The sequence below is a fragment of the Lichenostomus cassidix genome, chromosome 12, assembly GCF_008360975.1.
Source record: "Lichenostomus cassidix isolate B80296 chromosome 12, HeHo_3.0, whole genome shotgun sequence".
In the NCBI taxonomy this organism is placed as follows: domain Eukaryota; kingdom Metazoa; phylum Chordata; class Aves; order Passeriformes; family Meliphagidae; genus Lichenostomus; species Lichenostomus cassidix.
In genome coordinates this window covers 16,399,926-16,421,662 of record NC_139493.1, presented here as the reverse complement: position 1 = coordinate 16,421,662, position 21,737 = coordinate 16,399,926, and the positions used below count along the sequence as shown (strand labels likewise).

The 21,737-nt window shown below is 46.0% G+C and overlaps 1 protein-coding gene across 4 annotated transcripts in view; it reads right to left on the bottom strand.

The window, feature by feature from the left end:
• Positions 1-21,737, bottom strand: part of BSN (bassoon presynaptic cytomatrix protein) — an 89,429-nt gene that overhangs the window by 67,136 nt on the left and 556 nt on the right. For 3 of the 4 annotated variants that reach the window (XM_085072949.1, XM_085072950.1, XM_085072951.1), the window contains exon 2: positions 32-431. In XM_085072949.1, the coding sequence (XP_084929075.1) occupies positions 32-431 (400 nt within the window). Of the gene's footprint in view, positions 1-31; positions 432-814; positions 952-21,737 lie in introns of those variants that run through there. The other variant, XM_085072953.1, reaches the window with a different exon arrangement.

Sequence of the window (21,737 nt, the reverse complement as noted above, 5' to 3'; positions counted from 1 at the left end):
GGAGGGTTGCACGAGGAAGAGGAAGCATTACCTGGGTGAGGTGTGGGTTGGGGTTGAAGCCACACTGGTTGCAGACCTTGCTGTGACACTGGGTGCAGGCGTTGAAGTTGGGCTGGCCGGGGGAGGAAGTGAGCTCTGTCGTCTTGCAGATGGGGCAGAGGGTGCTGCTGGGGAGGGGGGCGATCTGTGGGACCGAGTAGGGAGAGGTAGGGGTGCTGCCCCGGTCCGGCGACACCGAGGGAGACCTTCCCGAGCCCTGGCTCCTGGCGTCCACCTGCAGCGTCCTCCGCGGCCCCTCTGCTGCCGGTCCAGGCTGGCCCCGGCCCCTCATCTCCCGGGGACTCTGGGAGCTGGGTGCAGTCTGTGCAAGGGAGGGGGATGGTGACCGCTGGCCCGCGGCCTGGTCCAGCTGCTCCGGTCTCCTCAGCGTGCTGAAACACCATCAAAACACACACAATAAGCTCAGGTTTCAAACGTTCATATGATGCCAGTCAATGTAGACAACTGTTACAGCACCCTCTCCCCCTCAAAATCCTAGCTCGGCCAAGAAGGCTTAGCAAAACCCCACTGCAAACCAGGCAAATTGCTCAGATCAGCAGAAGGATACATTTCACCTTACGAAACGAGGCACGATTTCAGCTTTCTCTTATATAACCCAGAGGCAGAGATGTAATTGAATTATTCGGTGTATTCTGAGTTGAACTTTAGTCAGAAAGTTGCACATAAAAATGTGTGTGAGAAGTTTGGGAAGCTCAGCCTCCTCCCAGCCGGGGCTCCCAGCACTTCTCCAGCACAAACTTCAGCACAAACTCACTAGAAGAGGCAGCCATGACTCTGCTTCGCAGCCTGCGGGGCCCTTTCTGCAGGGACACGGCCAACGCGTGCTAAACCAGCTTCTCACAGCCTACTTTCACGAGGGGCTGTGAAACCAGAAGCCTACAAAGAGCCCTATTTATTAAAAGAAAATCCTTCCAGAAGCCCAATGATGGCAGGAGAATTACTTATACTTTCTCAGCTCTTAGGCAGAACCATGCAAGTCACAGATGAAATCAACTAAGGGTTTGTTTCCCAGATGCCACAGCAGTAGGAAATCAAGAGAGAGGGCATTGGCTCTGCTTTAGGAATCAGTACCAAAGTGGGAAACACACGCAACAGGGACTTTTGTGGGCTGGCTGCCCCCAGCTGAACCCTCTTCTGGGTGATGTGAATCTTGGCCAGGCAAAAAAAACGAGCTGGGGTGAATCTGGTTATCAGGACAGGATGGCAAAACCTTGCTGTGAAACCAGAGCTACTAGAAGGAGCAACACTGAGATTGGCGCTGGACCCCAGCAGCAGTCCCATAGCCTGCATCCCATCATGCTGAGAGATGCTCCTGGCTAGCCCAAGGAGCTCTGGAGCAGCTCCAGCTGCAAGAGCTTTGAGCTGTTGTGCTGCAGAGCACAGCATGACAGCCTGCACACCTTCCTCCCATATGGTTTCAGGGCAGGCACCCTGTAATGTGCTGCTGATGGGCCACAAGTGCACGAGAACAAATCTGTGATGGAAGATACTTATCTAATTACAGAATAATTTGTTCCATGTGCTTATCAGTAATGCCCACAAATATTTCTCGAAAAGGCAGGAACCCTTATGCCCTCACTATGTGTGATCTACAGCTGTTTAAGGAAAAGTATTACTCAGATCCTCAAATTTAATACATTGTTGATTTACCAAGCAGGGTCTGACCTTATAAAGGTTTAAAAAGGGAACTTAAATGCATAAAAGTAATGAAATTCAAAGTGCATGTTGCCACAGTAATAGGAAGTCGGATGAAAATAAATAGTAAAATAGCACTTTGGGAATACTTTCCGGCTGCAGGTTGAAACCCACTTCTCTGAAGGAAGAATCACACAATAATAATAAAGCAAAGCACTAAGGGAGGGAGTGATCTGCTCTAGACTGAAGAGAAAACTGCTCCTGGCCCTGCAGTAGGCACCTGCAATGGATGTTGTTGACATGTGCTGCTCCTCCATTGTTAGTTCTGAGACCCTTGAGTCCAGATTTGAGGTTTGCCTATTGATGTTGAGGGCTGCAGAGCTGCTGCCCCATAAAACACAAGCTATCTGTAGCTGGTGGAGATTGGAGAGCTCAGCCCAGACACCAGGTGGAAGTACTGTCAGAAAGCAAAATGCATCTTCTCACCTTAAATATAATCGCTATAAAAACCCCAGTATTTATGTATGAGACACACACTCTCCTAATGGTGTATTAAACAACTTTGAAATAATATTTGAAAAAAATCATGTACATAGGGACAAATAAATAATTGCTGTTTGGAACAGCAGAATGGTTATTCTGCCCACAGAAACTGTGGCTACCCCATCCCTGGAGTGTTCAAGGCCAGGCTGGATGGGGTTTGGAGCAACCAAACCATTCTGTGATTCTGTGATTGTATTCCACCTCAAATTTCAAAATTCAGGGGTTTTCCCCCATTTGATATGAAAAAATATTTGCCAACAAGTACGACTTCTGACTCCATCAAGGAGCTTTCAGACAACACACAGACAAGTTCACTAAATTTCCTACCCAAAACAGAGTGTGGCTCTCTTGAAAATGTAAAGGTCCATGAGGAACAATACAGCAGGTGCTGTTATTTTGCCCTGAGCATCATTCCTGGCACAGAAGAGAGAGGAAGGTGGTTGGATGCTCACTGCATGGTGGGTCAGTGCTGCTCCAGAGATGCTTTCCTAGCCTGGGCTTGAGCTCCCTCTGAGCTCCCTGCACTTTTTCAAGTGCTAAGTAACGCTGGGCACCACCTCCACCCCATTCCAAGCAGCAGTTTCACTCTGTGCACTTCTACCAACACTGCATTTATTTATTTTATAATTATCCAGGATGCCTCAGCCTCCCTGTGATACAGGCTGGGCTGTCTCTCACTTGCACCAGTTGAACATACCCGTGAAATTTTAAGACCAGAAGAAATCATCTGGTCTGTCAAACAGAGTAACTCAATCCAGGAGAGATGCCTCAGGAAAGAACATGAGAATAGTCATATGGAATCAAACACAGGCCCACGCTCACTGCATCTTCTGCGAGAATGCTCCAATATTTGTATGACTTGTACCCATCTATGAATCCTTGTTTTTTGCTGTTACAAAAGCCCAAACTGCAGCTCAGCCCATTTTTTTTTACAGACTTTATCACTGATAGTTAACTAGCACCGGGCTGCTAACTGGTTTCAAAGGAATTCCCCCCAATTCCACTAGAGTGTTTATTAACAATTTGAAATGCCTTAATAATGCAGGATTTCCCCTGTTTGATGGGGGGTGTATTGATTATCCACCGCCCTAATTGCTGAATTAGAAATATTGGGCGATATGGAGTCAAAGATCTCCCCAGGGTCCAAACTCAGCAGCACTCTCCATTACCAACAGAGTAATAATTTTGTACAACTAAAGAATATCAAGTGTGTTTGACTGAGCATATTAACAGTTATACTGTTGAGGTTTTCATTTATGATATGCTGTCTATGAATGCTTTGTATCACAAGAAGGGCAGGCAGGCAGCTCTACTCACGTGCCCACAGACACTGGGAGGGTGGGTAGCTGGGAAGATGCTGTTTCCTTTCTTTTTTCATTGTTTTTAAATAGAAAAATGGTGTCTTTCTTTTTGCTTTCTAAAATTCCCTCCATTTTCCAGCACAAAGCTAAGCAAGCACTCACAAAAATTAACCCTCAGTTCCATGAAAGAGGAGGCAAAGCTGCAAGGTTGCTGCCACAGAGCCCAGAACTAAAAATCACCCTGAGACATTAATCCATACCCAGCTCTGCCTCTCCATCAGATACTTCTCCTGATTAAAAAGGCCGAGAACTTCCCTTGTTTCACTTGGAAACAGACACGGATATGAAACCAGCTTTTCTATTTAGGGCTGACGCAATGCCCTGGGAGGAGATGGATAAGTACTGGGAGGGAAGAGCTGCCCAAGATGATCAGAAACACGAACAGCACAAGGAAAACCAAGGGTCAAAGCTATTCACCACAAAACCAAGCGCAGCAATGTAAGATGTCACAAGAACCTCAGATTTTTTATGCTTGATTTTTGCCCTAATGTAAAAAAGACATTTTTTTCATTAAAATTACAAAAATATGAAAAGCTTTAAAAACAAAGTCCTACTTACAGTCTAAACAAATGTTAGACTGTTTGCTGGTTAATATTTAATTTCAGAAAAAACATGATTTGTCCTAAGCCAGACTTTTGACGCCACAGCAGCACCAGGGAAAAGATGTCAGCAACTTCAGGGAAGATAAAAGCAATGAAATGACATAGCACTTGTTTAAAATTCTGTGCCAGTAAATTGGTACAGCCTTCTTATTTGGGAATTCCCAGGTAAAGTCAGGGTCTGTAGGAGGGACTTGCTCTAATTTAACTCAAGTAGGTTCATCAGTGCCACTAAATTTTACAGGCAAGACCCAGGCTTGAAGCTAGCATCCCAAGAGATGTCAACAGGCCCTTTTTCACACAAGGTGCTAGCTTGGGAGCAATAACCATCACAAGGTAAATGCCAACACTGTTAATGTCTCTGCTACAAAATCAAGCAATAATGATATTACACAAAATATACACACACAGCTGGTAAATCAAGTCTTGTTGACTTGTGTGGAAAAGTTCAAGAGACAGCATTGGTTTTCTCCTGATTTATTGGTTTTTGTCTAATTTCACATCCTTGCCTTGAGCACACTGGCCACATCCATCTGCTCAGCTGCCACCAGACTCTGGCAGTGCTCACATCCACAGGAGCTTGGTATTTGCGGTCGGAGTAAATCCTTCAGGAGCTGCAGCCCTTCTCTGCAATTGAAAAACCTAGATTGCATCCCTTCCTCCACCTGGTGCCAAGGGAAACGGGTCCCTGCTCACTGGGCAACTGATCTAATTACTGCATTGTAGTAGATAAAAAACATGAAAATAAGTGGTAGTGTCACCATCGTTTTACAAACTGCACACCCTGCTCAGGCTTTCCAAAGAAGAACTATGTTTGTCCATGGAAGGAAGCCCCCAGCTTCAAATCTGGATCAAAAATCAGCAGAACGAGGATAAGCAAGCCTTTTCTGTTAGCAGAAAAAAAGAGGGAAAACTGGATAGAAAAAGGGGAAATGACTGCTTACTTGCAGTAAAATCAAGGGGATGAGCAGCAAACAACTCAAGATAAGGCATGAAAAGAGACATATGAAGAGGCTCAAACCCAAAAGAGGGATGCTGGGCTGACCAACAAGAATTAGAGCTGCTCAGCTACGAGCAGAGATTTGACCTAGTTGGTTCGACTGAAACCTGATGTGAACATCCACATGACTGATTTTAAGAATCACTGAGTATAACCTATTTAGAAAAAAACAGGTAGCTAAACAAACAGGCAGTTGTACTCTAGGTCAAAACGGCACTGGGTTTGACTTGGAAAGACATCATTCTGAATAGTTATGGGTTGGCATAGGAACAGCACGGGATAATATCAAATGTTAGCTGGTATATATTGCCTGTCAGCAAGTCTGACTAGAAAATAGGACATGCAACCTTTTAATAAATAAACAGGAAAAGAAGTTTCTAATGTGGAGGGCCTTTGGTTTCAGCTCCGTGTACTGAAAATCTCACACTAGTGACGCTCAGATATACCCTGAGCTTGGGTGTTTTATAGGGGGCAGCTTTGTAGCTCTAAAAGTCCCACATCCAACACACGGAATCCTGCATCAGGCTCTGCTTTGACAAAAAAAACCCCAGCAGCTAGAGAATTAAAAAACAACACCTGCTTAAATCCAAGTGCCCCTAAATTAGTTATACTGATGTCCATGCAGGAAGAGGATCATGCTGGAAATGTGTGTACTGGATGGTTTAAAAACAGCGAATGCCACACAGCTGAAATCAAAATAGAAAATACTCTGAAATCAAAATCCAAATAGAAATCAAAATAGAAATGGTGACTAGAAACTGTCAGGGAGTATTTTATTAGATGGCAACACAAGCACTCTTGTGAAAAGCCACAGTGTTTAATGACTTGCTTTTGTGAGCAGTGGAAAAACCCTGTTCTCCTGCAGCTTTGTGCTCCAGGGTTGCCTTATCCCCGTCAAATAAGATGCAGCTTCTGTCAGGCATTTTCCCGGTGACTGAGGCATCCCTAATGCGCATCTCCCGATTCTGACAGTGTACTTGAGCTCCTGCTCCAGGCTTCCACCCAAGCTGGGCAATCATTCGGGTCCTTAACCTCCACCCTCATACCTGTTCTCATAAATACAGAGAAATGTGGTAATTCTTCAGTCCTCTGCCTCACTGTTACACCCTGCTGGGGTTGGACTTCAAAGAGGGGCTGTTAGGCAGGCTGTGGCACAAGCCACTGGCAACCAACACACCAAAGACCTTGCCCAGGAGGATGGTGCTGCTGTGGGGTGAGCAGTGCTGTATGCATAATGTGCCAGCTTCCTCCTCTGGCTCTGGTTTTGCAGGAGGTAACACACCTAGAGCGGCTGCTGGGTTTTCTCTTCATTTAAAACGCAGAGGTCTTTCCATGGAAAGGTAACAAGAACTGGGAGATTCCCAGTTTACACACTTACCACAAACCAGTTATTCTCTGTCAGCACCATGTCTAGTTCAACTGAGAATCAGCAACAGGAGAACACATCAATTTCACTCTCACTGCTGCTCTGTCAGGCACGGCTGTTGAGAGGCATCTGCCATCTTATTAGCTGAATCCTACACACCAGAAGAGGGATTTATGACTGATTTAAGCTCTAAATAAGCATTTACTTGCTTATTTTCATTCCTGCACAACTGCCTTTTTGTAAAGGTTTGTGAATCATTATCATTTGCAGTTGGACTAGATGATTGTTCAAGCTCTTTCCAACTCGAAATATTTTATTTTCTACCCTATTTTATTCTATTCTGTACTTTACCATTGTAATTTTGCTATGTGGCAAGTAAATACTTAATCTGCACCTTACTTGGCACTGGCTGAGCAAAGAGCAATTTCCCTTAGAAGACTTTGCAATATAAAATCAGAGCAATGGCTGTTCCCATCCACCAGTCCAACATCCCCAGACCTCTCCAAAGAACCCCAAGGTCAGATGTCTATTAGATGCCCTATACAGACCAGGATGAACATCTGCAATTAAATGCAAGGCAACTGATCCCTATAGAGTCCAGAGCAGCCTCTATGAACCCCAAGACCTGAACTGGAGTCAGGGCAGAGTTTTGCATCTCTCACATGAGCTGTCACAAGCCAGAAGGTCACTGAGCGACCTGCAGACCACCACATCCTGCTCTGGGGAGCTGCTCTTTCAGCTGCTGATGCCTGAAACATGTGGCCACCACTGTCAGGATCTTGGCCAAGCCCTTCAGAGCCAAAGGCAAACTGGGCCGACAGAAGAGTAGGCAGCCAATGATCTCAGTCCTATAGAGAAGAGATCACTTCTCAGATAGCTTTACAGAAGCAGGCACTATAAAGGTCCAAAGGGTTGAACAGGGTCTCCTTTTAAAATGACATAATTGTTGCTGAGAACATTAATAATTTTGAACTTCAAAGCATTAAAATCTCTTAGGGATAAGTGCAGTGTCCAATATTCATTCTGCTTCAGTGACAGAAAAAAATCTGTTTCCTCTGTGATAGCTGAAAACGACATGTAAATCTTCCAGAGAGAGAGTAGAAGTCTGATCTTGATCACAATGCCATCAGCTGCATGGCATGAGAGGAGCTGTACAGCTCAATGATGAAAGCCAGGAGAGTGCAGGTGCAGAGCCAGGGCTCTTCTGTGCCTGGGATGAACATGGAGATCCTGGAAAGGCCATGGGGTACCTAATCCCTCTCTGCCTCTTTCTGTGCACTTAGGAGGTATCTGGAAGATCCAAGACAAGAAGGAACATTACCTCATCCAGTGAATGGATGCAGTTGGAAGGTCAGCTTTGGACCCTCAGTGCAGGTGAAGCCTTGGAGTCTTTGGGGAGACCTGGAGGGACAGGAGGCATCAGTCACCCCACCTGCTGGCCCGAAGGACTCTGCTGAAGGCGAGGATGCTCAGCAGGTCTGGGCTCATTAAATGCGCCTTGTTAAGCATTCGTTCAGGTGATGCTGAGGGTGGCCATGCTGCAGGCTGGACAGGAAAGCGAGCTGCTGCCTGCAGAGCTCCTCTCCTCTTTACTGCAGGACTTGGAAGGTCTGCAAGGAATGATGAAGAGCTGTGCCACAGAGTTATGGCTCTGCGACCAACACCAAGGAGCACATAGGGAAATAGCTAAAACGGGGATAAACGTCCCCAGGAGCCACAGTGAGGTGTGGGCTGGAGCCGTCTCTCCAATCTGATTTCCACTCAGCTACTCGATGTGTCGCCTCCGTATCCTTGCCTGGTACAACTGATTGCTATGAGCAAGTCATTTATGTGTGTTAAAATTACATAAAAGAGCCATGACAATCTTGAAAATACTGTGGGCAGCAGAAAGGACAAAGATGATGGGGAGAGCACCCCAGGCAAGGAGCAGCCGCTCCCCTCAGCCTCCATCCACTCACATCTTACATCTGAGCTCCAGCAATTAAAGGGTAGAAGAGCTGATTGCTGCAGTCACGCTTAACTGAAGGCCTTTGTCCCAGGAAAGCCAACACCATGAATTACTGCTCTGTATTTATGAAATGCCAGCAAAGCTGAAAGATAAACCATGGCATGAAGCTAAGGAATTTTTATGGCACACGGCTTGTGAAAGCTTATCTTGTAAATCTATGATTATAACCCACGCCTGCCCTCCTTGAGAGCCTCTCTGATTTTAATTAGCAGCGACACAATTTTTTGTTTAGGTCGTTAACTATTCCCTAAAGCAATGCAGAATGAAACTACCTGCTCTGGACTAAATCCTGTGACAGGAATGGTGCCTGCTCTGAGGTGCCAAACCTGACACACAAATTTTCAGTAAAAGTGACTTTAATAGACGGCTTCAATCTATTTGCAGGACTGAAAAAACACACAAATTCACGTGATTATTATAATTTTCAGATACAACTGGAAAAAAAAAAGAAAAGTGAGAAGGTTTGTTAGAAAGAAATTAAAAGCAGCAGGTGGAAGGGTAAGAAGGGAAAGTTTCCATGGCACCTGTTAGCAAAACATGCACTGTCAAGAAAAGGTTTAAGACAAGGCCATAACAAGGCAATATCATTAAACAACCAAGCTACAGGAGTAAAAGGCAATACTTAGTCTGAAAAATCATCTCAAGTAGCAGAAATGTTAGGATAAAAATCTAGAAAAAAAGGAAGAAAAAAAAAAGAAGTAATAAAAGATTAAGAAATAAGGGGAATCTTTACAGGTTAATAACTGATCAGGATTTAGGACACCAAGAGTAGAGGCAGATGGTAAAGTTTTCACAAGTAGAGGTGCAGGATCTTGCCATGGGATAAATGGGATATTCATAAATGGGTTGGGAAGGAGTGAGATAAAGAAAAGACAAGTTTGCTGAGCCATACAAATTTATTCAGACTATTCAAAGCTAAATCTGAATGCAAAGAGCTGTAGAAGGCACTCCTGAACTGGATGTCTTGAAACACCATGGCAGGAGAAATCCAAGGTCAAGAAATGCAGAGTAAGGCACAGAGAACAACCACGGCCACACACAGTGATGGGTTCTAAATGAGACACTGATGCTCTGCAAAGAGTTTTGCAAGCCATGTTGGACCATTCTCAGAAAACGTCAATTTAATGCTCATCAACAAATATAGAACAATCCACCCCAAAAAATACACAATTAAGTTATTTTGGGAAAAATGCATTTTGGAAAGCAATTCAAAGAGAAGAGCAGAGGCAGCCCGTTCTCTTGACTTGCTTCTGGCTTCCTTCCCCACAAAGAGTGGCACCAAGGTCTGGTTTTGCAATTTTCCCTTTTGCATTCAGGCTTGACTCTGTCCAGGAGCTGGAGGGATTCCTGCAGGTGCTGGCTGGCTGCAGGAAACTGCTCCAACATGAGCACTGTTTGTCACAGGTGGGGAAAAAAGAGGTCAGTCCAGGGGTCTGGCTCCACCACGTCAACATCCCTGCTCATGTCCACACCACCCAAGGGTGCCCACACTTCTACAAAACCTCCACCCACAAGAAGTTGGTATTCAACCATTAAGAAGCTGGGAAGTCTGCAGGGCCCTTTTTTTTGGATGAGTTCCACCCATGCTCCAAAATTAAAAGCTGATGCAAAAAAATGTATCATTATCCATCTCCATGACAGCTTGAGTCAACCAAACTCAGCCCAGAACGAAGAACAACACTCATTCCAGGCATAAAAAAGAAGGAAGATCCATCAGAAAGAGAAGTGCTGTTAAAAAAGAGGCAGTAATGACAGACCAGAAAGAAACTGGTTTGTATGTTTAGAAAAAGCAAAGAAAAACACAGTTAAAAAGCAATTTCCAGGAGAGGAAATCAGAGTGCCATACTGCAGAGAGATGAGTGGCTCCTGGTGACTGCGCAGCAACCAAAAAATCCTGACTTTACACCCTCATTTGTCTGAACCTGAGCAAATGAAACACGAGACCTGTTTTTTTGTTTTCATCTGTGATAAACCATAGCATTTTTATCCATCTTGCTGTTCATGTCTTTGCGCCTCTATGTATTTTGGATATCTCACAATTGTCCCTTTAACTCTTCCCCAGGCCACCGAGGTCCTTAATTCTATTTTTTTGTTGTCGCTTCAGGTTACCAGGAGAGCAGATATCCAAGGTGTGGAAGAATAAACAAGAGAAGATCATTTGGGCAGGGACTGAGGAAACAGCTATCAATTGATTCCCCATGAAGAGCTCCAAATACAGAGCATGTAGAGGGGTACATGGAAAGACTGATGAGCCCACACTTTCCTGTGAGGAGGAGAAATCTGTGGCCAATGTGGCCACATGCCTTTTAACAAAAACGTCACATCAGGTTGTGTTTCTGAAAACACTTCTCAGCTGTAGAGGTTTCTCCCTCCCTGACATTCCCTACACCAGCACACATGGTACAATGTCTGTTATTAAAGATAAGACTGACGTTGCAAGGTGGGACACTGCCCTAGGGCTGGCACTGGATGGGGTCAGTATTAGTGCATGTATGCCTTAGATTTGCACTTTCTGGTTTTCAGAGATTTGAACTGGAGCCTCAAATGTGAATGGCAAACCAAACTCAGAATTATGTTTTTGTGTGTAGAACTCATTATTCACAAGAGGAAAGGTAAAGCAAACCCAAGGAAAAATACATTATCAATACTGTCAGAGACGTCATCAACTTCAATATCTCAAGCTGTTTAGTATAAATGTACTTTTGAAATAGGAGAGTCTGAAATTCCCCTGCCAAATTCTTTATAGGATCAAAGGAAAACACTTCTCCAGTGTCTGCAACTCTTTGAGGTGCCTTGTCTCTGCCTGCATTTCTCCTCTGCACGTACCTCAGCTCAGAACATTTGTCCCCAAAGAGATGGAAGCATCTGCATATTTGATGTATCTGTCCTTGCAGAACCCTCGGAAGGCTTAGCTTGGCAGAAATGGCAGCAGGTAAAATTTAAGGCTGAGAAGTTTAGTCGGTAAGTGAAGCAGATTTTAGACATGTTCAGAAGCAGAAGGCACTTTATTCCTACCCAGAGCAGCTGGTTGGTTTTTGTTTGCGTATTTCGAAGAAAAATAAAGGTGTGGTAATTTGTCAATTCAGAGTGTTTGGGCCTATATTTTCAATTAATAATAAATCAAAATTAAATTGGTGATCATGGACATGGGTTGGATGAAACTGAGTTGTACGGCCAAGAGGAATCCTATCCTAATCCATTAACCAGCACTTAACATCCATTAACAATGTAGGAGGAGGAGAGACTGGAAGATAAGGAAGGCAGATAAAATAAAGCAGAAAAGGGATGCCTAAGGAGACATTTTTTCAGAGTTTCCTCCCAGAAGGATGTTTCTGGATGCCTTATTTTTGCCAGGTTGAGGTAATTGCTGGCATATAACGTTAGTGATAGGGATCATCTTTTCCACTCCAACAGGAACTGATGTTGTGTCATAACTGCAATGTGTAACCAGTGAAAACCTTATCTAACACAGTGGTAAATGGGCTTTATCTGCTCTGAAAATCACCACCATCACAAAAGGTTCTATATAATACACTCTGTATAAACACAAACAACCTCTTTTCCTGGTGTGCTCCTCAGCTACAAGATTCCCAAGCAAAACATCCACGACTGAAGAGACAGGTGGGAAAAGGAGAAGGCTTGGATATTTTCACTCCTTTGGACTACAGATCTGCCCTCAATACAAAGGATGGACTGATTTACAGGGATGAGAGCATCACCCAGCATCACCTCCTCACGTACGCCGGCGTCAGGAGTATTTACGGAAAGCTGCCGCTGCTGCCTGGCCCTGACACAATGTGCTCCAGCACTATCTGCTCCAGACATCTCACAAGTTCATATTAGAGCTGGTGCAGCCCACGGATGTGTTTGACACTGACAGCGGTTCTCCCACCCTCCCAAGAACCATTCCCAGCAGAGGACAGTGGAAAAGGTCCAAAAGAGCAGCATTCCAAAGGGCTGTTACCAACACTTGCCCAGAGTGTTGTGAAATCCTGCGATGAGCGGGGAAAAAGAAACCCAAATATGGTGGCTTACCGTCGGTGGGCAGGAGACAACAAAGCTCATGCATCTGAGAGGAAACACGGGAGCGATCTGTGCACCCCTGCACACGGGGTCCTTTGTGTCCTACTGCTGGTCTTACATCCATGGGTCTCAAACCTGAAACCCCGTGAGTATCAGACTGGAAATCAAAAACACAACAGAAGTTCACAGAAACACACAATTATTTGGGTTGGAAGGGACTTTTTAATGATGGTCTCATTCCAACCCCCTGCCATGGGCAGGGACACCTGCCACTAGACCAGGTTGCTCCAAGCCCCATCCAGCCTGGCTCTGAACATTTCCACGGATGGAGCAGCCACTTCTCTGGCAAGTTACCGCAGATGAACTACTGAAGTAGCCTACAGCAAAATTAAAATGGAAAAAATACATTTACTCCTTGCTGTCAACTTGGAGGGTGTTGCTGACCACGACAAGAATGGTTCAGGCTGTGACCACCTCGGGTGTTTAAGTAAAGCAGGCCAAACCCAGCCTACCAAAAGCAACAGGCATTGGCACTGCGGTGCCCAGCTGCAGCACAGCGCTACCTGCAAAGGCTGCAAACCAGCAGGGTTTACTCTGCCAGTTAACCAGGAGGTTAGTGTTCAAAAAAAAAAAAAAAAAAGAGAGAGAAAAACCCCAACCAAACAACAATTTGTCTCCCTAAGAAGATTAATAGGTGCATTTAAAGAAATCAGGCTGTAGGCTTAATGAGAGACAGGCAGCAAAATCCTAAATGTGAGACCTCCTACAGTTTTTCAGTCCAGCTGTACAATCAAATAATAGTTTATGTAACTAGGATTGAAACAAAATAAATTAAAAGTAATTTCATGTTTCATCAAAAGAAAAAGTACAGTTCAGATTCAACGTGGAAAAAGATCTAGTTCAGCCCTGCATTTTCCCCAGCCTTTCATAAGCTTTGTATTATCAGTTGATTTGGGTTTTTTTCACAAGAGGAAGGCAAATTACCAAGTCCCTTAAGAACTTATTATACATTTCCAATTTTCAACCATTCCTATTTTATAACTCATAAATTCACATATCTATAAGTGAAATGTTTTCTTTAGAAGATGAAAGAAAAAAAAATGCTGTTTTTCCTAGGCTGCAATCTGTTTTTTGGTTAAATAAAAAAAAAAAAGAGTGGTTAACAGCTACAACATGTCAATCTTTGAAAGTAATTCCCACGCACAACTTCATCCTTTTGCAGACATTAAATATGGCAAATTCTCTTCGTACTCCTCATGTCTAGACTGATGAAGGAGGAGCACAAGCTACCAACAGACTTTTTCTTCTACTGGGAAGCCCATGGCAGACCCATTTGGGTCTCAGGTGGTTGTTGATAAGGCCAAACCCCTTTGGATTCATTTAATAGCTGAAGAAGATATGTCTCACATTGACTTCATACCCACATAGAACTTCCAAGGATGGAGCACCCTGAGAAGAAGCACCCTAAGACCATGCCAGAAGAGGTTGCATACTCCAAGCATCTCCTAACAGAGCTAAAAATCCATAAATAAAGGCAAATTTAATAAATAAAGGCAAAAAATAAATCCCCCTATTCACGATGCTATAGCCCCCAGGACTGGTCCTGCTAAGGGATGTCCTCTGGAACTGGGCTCTGAGCCTCTCAGCAGCTGGAGAAGCCTGCGAGCCCCCATGGCCAGAAAATACTCAAGACAGACTAGAAAGCAACATTGCACTGGTAGGCAAGGAAATAGAGAGAAAAAAGGTTCAGGGGTTGCTTAGCTATTGACTATGCAAGTGTCCCTGCCCTGTAAGACCTACATAGCTGTCTGTGCCTCTGGCACTCTGGGCTGGACAGAAAAGGGCTTGCCACCCCCGGACACCCTGGTTGAAACACAGGATTTTGTCACATCTGCACTGAATGACATTTTGATTCACAGTGATTCTTCTTCCACGCCCTTCAGAAGAGCTGTCAAATCCTCATCTGAAAGCTATTCAGCGTGGGAAACTGCTTTATCATGTCTGAGAGCGTGTGGTCCCTGTCAGGTCCCAGAACCAAGTGAAGAACAGTCAATCACACAGGCCCGAAACGACTCAAAATTCAGGAGCATTTCTCAAGCAGCATGGATGTGTTTTCTACACAGCATCTGTTACTCTAAGCAAGAAAAAGGAGAAACCCTCCGAGAGGACAGGAGACGCTCTTCTCATGAGGACTTACACATGACCAGCAGAAGAAGTCCAGGTGGCTCTAAGGTCTCCCTTGAGCCTTTTCTTGTCCAGACCGAACAATCCCCATCTCTCTCAGGCTGTGGCCATAAGAGAAGAGTGTCTCATTTAAGATCTTACTCATTACCTCACTAGTGATGATATGATGGGGTGTCTAATGGTGTCTACCAGCAGGTAATGGCCAAGAGGTTTCCAGCAGGCTTGTGTTCCCACCTTTTCCCAACAGGACCTTGCACACCCTGTTACAGTCACTTGGTTCTTGGACAACCATGCCCACCTCAGGGAGCATTAACAGTCTCCACACAGAGATGTTCATCTTGTTGCTCTAGGGAGAAGGTGTAGAGGCTCTTCCTCCCTGGGCTAAGGACACGGACAGAAGAGAGGTCTGGGGACTGACTGGGCAGGAGAGGGGTTTGTGCTGTAGCTTGTCTTAAAAGATGCCTAACGCAGTCTACTGCATTAAATATATGCACATTTTTCTTCTATACACAATGACCTAGAAACACAACTAAATCATTTTCGACAAAAGAGAATGCACCAAAGTCTTTAATCACATCTTCAGGGGGGAATGAAGCCAGTAAGAACAGTTAATCTGCTGCTCATCACAGAAACTATAGTTTTGGACTGAAGGTAACTTTGTATTTTCAGAAGTAGGGTTTTATTTAAACCTTTTGTGATCATATATCCCATTATGCCCTCTGGTAAACTGCTTCTACACTTATTTAGGCTCACAGTTAACATATGTTTCATTACCATTTGGCTAGCTTGGGCCTCTGAACTGTAGAGATATGTCTTTGCTAGCCATCATAACCATCTTTACCACCCAGCGCCACCAGCCAGGCTGGAGGGCACATTGCCTCCTCATCTCCAGCCAAACCATGGCACTTAAACAAATAATAAGAGAAAACAAAATAAAAATTGCATTCAGAGATGCTTTTCTTGACTTGTCTCTGGGGAGCTCAACACGGGCAGGGAGCTGCTGTCTCCTCTCCCCCACAACCCACTGTCCGCAGTCTGTTAATGGTGCTGGGGTCTCTTTTCCATATCAAACACACACTAGGAAAGCTACAAAGAGGCCATGAGTCAGTGAGACGCCACCATCAGTGTAGTTAAGTCATCTTTGGTATCAAACACAAGCAGAGCACCTCATGAACATGCCTTCCAGCCATGCCATAAAGCACAAGCCAGTGTTAATAGGGTCCAGCGATGCTGCTTGCTCTTGCAGCCTCCTAAATAGCACACTGGAGGTGCTGGGTGCTCTCAGTGAGGAGCCAGCTCACTGCATTCATAGAAACTTTCCAGCATCAGTGACATGAAAAGCAGTACAACGTGCTCAGCGATGACTGACAGGCTGCACAGCAGCACCTCGGGGTCATGCCGGAGCTTAGCACCACCAGGCACGAAAAAAGACAAAAAAACTTGTTCGTAGGAACAGTCGTGCTCATAGACTGATACAAAAATAACAAATCTGTCATTCAAACAGACACTTGAAAACACAGTGATTGCTCAACAGCAACAATCTTAAATTCAAGAAGAATAACAGTTTACAATGAGTGGGACCAGGATGACCATCAGTACTTGCTGTCACTGATTAGCCAAAAAAAACCTGAGCAACATCCCAGAGCAGCGGCACTCATCAGCAAAGTCACATTTAGTGAAAAACCAGAATGCCTTTGCCATGAAAGCACTTCACCCTACTAAGCTACCTGCTCTCGGGAAGTGCTCTTCACACCCTGACTGCCTGTCCCATCCTTTCCAAGGAGCACCTCATATGCTAGGAAATTAGCCTGATATTGGAAAAAGATTGCTGAAAAAAACCCCTTGGCCAGAGGTGCCAGCCCCAGCTGGGGAAACAGTGAAGATGGCTGTGCAGAGAGGCTGTGTGGCAGGCAGGCTGTGGTGTTCTGCCAGTCCAGATGCACATCAAGTATTCCCCAAACTCATATAAACTGCAGGAATATGCCACAGCACTGACTATCTGTTTGCACTGAATTGGAAACATGATGGGAAACATCAAATATGTGCTCAATACACACAGCAGAGAAAAGAAACAGCTTTATTCTGGCATGCTGGAGAAGCAGAAGTGGAGAGACAAAAACCAGCTCAACATGAACAACAATGTGGAGCGATGCGCTGGCCCCAGTAGATGTGGTCGCTTGAGCTGTGGCTCCATTACTGAGCATCAGCAGAAGAATAAGAATGGTGTGGGTTGGAAGGGACCCTAAAGATCATCTAGTTCCAATCCCCTGCCACGAGCAGGAACACCTTCCACCAGAATGCTGACCATCAGCACTCAGATTTCCAGTGCAAAGGAAGCAGCCCTGCCGTAGCTTCAAATTGTACCAGAAGAAGCCAAGGACTCCTCCAACTTTTCAATCAGCACAAGCCAACACACCAAAGGACATCAATCCTTACAAATTCTTCTACATCCTTTCTGAGCAGAAGTGGACACTTCAGGAACATCCCCAGGAGCCCCCTGCCCAGCAAAAGCAAGGGGTAAAGATCCATACCCACAGTGAACCACCCAGACTGGTTCCAGCAGTGAGAAACCCCGACCTGCAAAGCAGATTGCAAATCTGTGTATTTGTTTTGGAAATAAAGGCATTAATAATTGATGCCAAACACTGTGAATATTGATGAGCACATTCCCAGAAGAGGTTTTGGAGTTACTTAAGCACCCAGAATTGTGCCGTCTGGATTCAGTGGCCTAATGGCTGCTGTCAGAGCAATCACAAGTATGCAAAGCACTGTGTCACAGCCAGCACTGCCTGCCCATCACGCGGGGGAAGATGAATTGAAGCCCAGTGGGGTATTTAACACTGCAAATATTTTGACTTGATCCATCATGTACACCATTTTCTACTCCTTTAACTCTTTATTTTGTTCACACAAGTTTGATGAGCTTAAAACATTGCATATCTGTTCTTCCCCTTCTCACTTAAACCCAGCCTCAGCTCCCTGCTGACCCTCCAAATGTCTTGCAGCAATGCTCAATAAGTGCAGAAGCATGGCAGGCTTTTCAAGAGTGCCAGTCCATGGCTCAGCCAGGGAAAAACTGTCTTAATATTTGAGGAAATTCCTAGCAATGCCTCTGATGGTGATGCCTCTGTCCCATCCTGTGCAGGGCTCAGACCCTTTGGGAACAGCCGAGCACCGAAACGAGGATGGAGCTGGCGCTCCAGGTGAGCATGAGCCCTCTCCACAGCCTGACTTCTCATCACACAGCCTGGTTTTATTTCTAGCACAGTCATATGAAAATGGACATCGACTGCTCATTTCTGCAAGCTTGGGAAAAGTGCCCATTTAAAAAGAAATAGGCGAAGTTGCTTTTTTTTTTTTTTAAATTATCTTCATGTATAAACTCCTTACCTCTCATTGTGATGATACTTATGGCAAGCAAACAAGCACACTCAAGAGAGCTACAAAGAGGGTAAAAGGGAGCATCCAAACTGCACTGGTTTGTCCCAGGTTTCTCTTATTTAAAGGGCTCCTTCTATCAGTTCTGTTTGTCTTACACTCTTCCCTATCACCAGATTTTTTTACTTCAGGCTCCACCACCTGCCAAACAGAGCAATGCTGACTGTACAGCAGGGTAAACAGGATCAACACTTGCCTTGCCATTGTTCCAAGCCAAGAGAATGCTCTGGGGGAGCTCACAGCCCATGCCAAAGGTGCTACCACACAGTACTGGAAACATTCCTTCTCGCTTGCTTCAAGACCTTCAGCTCACAGCAAGCCTATTCTGGAGCTTAAGAAATACCTTGAAGCCTAAAAAAGACCCTTAAAAAAGCTTCAAAAAGTGTGAAAAATAAAGGTCCTGGCATCCCTGCTAGTGTTCCATGGGAGCAAGCTCCCTCCCGGCATTGCAGCCTGCAGCCAGCCTGGCTGCTTGCAATGTTCATCTCCCAGCTCCAGAGGACCAGTGGTGCTGAAAACACTGCTGCTCCCTGAATTTGTAGCTGGTCCTCAATGCTTCCTGAGAGACTGCCCCTCTTCCCCTTTCCCATCCTTCAGCCTGAGCTCATGCATCCAGGTGTCAAAAAGAGCCTTTTACAAGCTCCACAGCTCAGCAGCGGAGACCAAAAACCTGAATGAATCCAGCATAAATCAGGCACAATCAGAAGCAGCAATAAAGTCTCTCTGCAGGTTACCAGGAAAACCAGCCATCTAAAGCACTGTGCCCCAAGCTACAGTTCCGAACTTGGGATCATCCCTGCTCTGCCATCCAAGCCTTTTTCATCCATCCATCAAGCTGCACTGTGAAATGAACTTGTCCCTTCTGCTTAGGGGGTCTCTCTGAAGGAACAGACCAGGACTTGCGAAAGCTTTCTGTCCAAATGCATCTGCAACCAATCTGGGTTCCTTTGATCCTACAGGTTAATGATGCTCCAGCTTTTCACCTCCTTTCAGGCTACAGAGGCTCTGTTTGTCCAGGCAGACCAAGAACAACCCTTCTGTCCCTCCTCCGATTCAATCTCTCCTTGCTGGAGTACCAGTCAGGCACACCCACCTCAGATGAGATTCCAAGCAGCACCTTGCACAAGGGTGAGGTCTGCACTGAAAACACCTTGCTTGATGCAGCCCTGCACCGTGTTGGCCCTTTCTAGAGCTGCATCCTGCTGGCAGAGCCAAACTACCACACAGCTGAGCCCTGCTCCCAGCTTCCCTCCAACCTCTGGCTCCCCAGTGCCTTGCCAAAGCACGCAAGCAGGAAATCAAAGTTTATAAATAGCGGTAGATGTTGCAACCTGGTGAGAAGATCCTACTTCTATGGTATGATTTCTACTCTCTGAAGTCTCTTCATAGTTTACACACAGTTCCTTAGAAACTGTTATTATGGATTTAAACACGGGATCCCGAAATCCAGGGTACTCCCTGGAAGGTATTCAGACTATTTCTCTAGGTAATACAAAGAAAATTGTAAAAAATGCCACAGAAAAGTCATACTACTACAGTTTTCACTGGCTTGCATGTGAATTTAGGTTATTTAATTCAGAGGGAAAAATAATTGCTCTGATACTGAGAGAAACTCACTTCCCCCTGTCACTTGGGATTTCTGGAGCAGCACCTTTTGCACTGCATACTCACTGCTTGGCCAGCACATCCTGTGCTCCGCTGAACCTTTCACAACATATGGTCTGTCTTATGTGCCCAGTCCTGCACCTCATAAAAGCAACTTTCTTTTTGAGGCCTGATTTCCCTTCATTGCCACTTTGCTACCTTGAATTAAAATCCTTCAGTGTCATCTCAGCCCCCCACACCCCTCCCACGCTCAGGTTTTAAACACTGGCATAGCTCAGCATCATCCCCATCCCACCGCTGCTCCACAGCACAGCCTCGCTTGGCCCACCTCTTTAATTGCATTAATTAATTGCAAGGGAGGGCAGCTCCCCAGCAGCAGCTTCCCAGGAGGCGCAGGAGCATCAGCTCAGTGTGTGAGGGCTGGAGCATGGCTGGAAAAAACAACCCAGTGTTTCTGGCAGGAGAGGACCATGGATGGCCGGTGCTGCCAGACTGTGCTCCTCCACCCAGCAGCCCCATGTGCTCCAGGACCCTAAAAGCCCCTGGGACCCCTAGTCCTGCACAACAGCAAACATAGGCCCTTGGCAGTAATGGGGGAGCAGTGCCAAAATCACACAGAGACAGCAGACCTGCACGGCTTCCTCACTCCTTTCGCTACAGCAGCCTAAACAGCCCCGCAGGTATTTAATTTTAAATTGTTCAAGCAGCTATGAACAACTTCTAACTGGCAGAATCCAAAGCAGAGGGATTGTGACTCTCTAGTAAGGGAAACTGAGAAAAACGTAAAGGAAAATGAGCACGATTTCACTCAGAGGTATTTTTTTCACACTCTCTGTGTGAAAACTCACAGGGATCTTACAGAGCGAGGCCCGCCCGCAGCTCAGCTGCCCTATAGCATCCCTGAATCCTGCTGGATGTTATGGTGCTGCCTGTGAGCAGCAATTGCAGCCCAGCGAGACGGAGCCCACTGCCAGGCAAGACTGCAGCCTCCCTGTCAGGCTCCTGCCTGGATTTTCCCTGTTTGAAGCAACACGACTGGCAAGACCAGCAGCGCTCATCACTGCCCAGGCGAGATGGAGAGCTCGGAATGCCACTGCCTTGGCCACACACTAAGGGCAAACCGCCCGCCAAGTCCCTTCCATCCCTCTGTGCAACTTTCTGCTCCTCGCCTTTATTTTTTCAGACAGAATGATGTTTTGGGATTGACTTTTTTTTTTTTTAAAGGAATATCTCTTATCCCACACCCCCTTCCGAAGTATCTCCCACCCAGCCGGCGCTGCCTGGCAGAAGGAGAATGGCTCGGTGCGGTTCCCTGCGAGGTTTTGCACCGACGACTCCTGGCAGGGCTGCACGTCCCTCCTGTTACATAACAACCTTTCCCGTTTGGTGCTGGCTCCACTTGGGGTGGCCAATTTGGGAGTGGTCACATTTGGGGTGGCCACATTTGGGGTGCCTACATGCCCCTGAGCCGTGTGCTGCTAGGCACCATCCCCCCACCCTGACCAGACCCACCAACCCTAAACCACATCCCTCCCTTCTTATCCCTCTCCCCTCACTGCTGGACCTCTGCCCACCGGGCAGCACCCCGCTTTCTCCTGCCCCCCAAACACTACACTCCTCCCCGAGGGCACTCCATCCCTCTCTCACAAAGCCCCAAACCGCACCCTTGCCCTCTCCAGCATCCACGGGTGTTCCGGAGCTGCCGGCTCCCCTGAGGCTGCACCCTCCAGCAGTGACCTGCCTCGGATGCCTCCATCACCTCCCTGAGCCCTACTGCACCTCCCTCACCTGCCTTCTCCCTGCTGCCCACGCCCCACAGCCGCACCGACTCTCCCCTCGGCTCGCACTCCGTGCACACTCCTGTCTCACCTGCCTGTGTTTGCCTGCAGGTGCCCCACAGACCTACACAGCACGG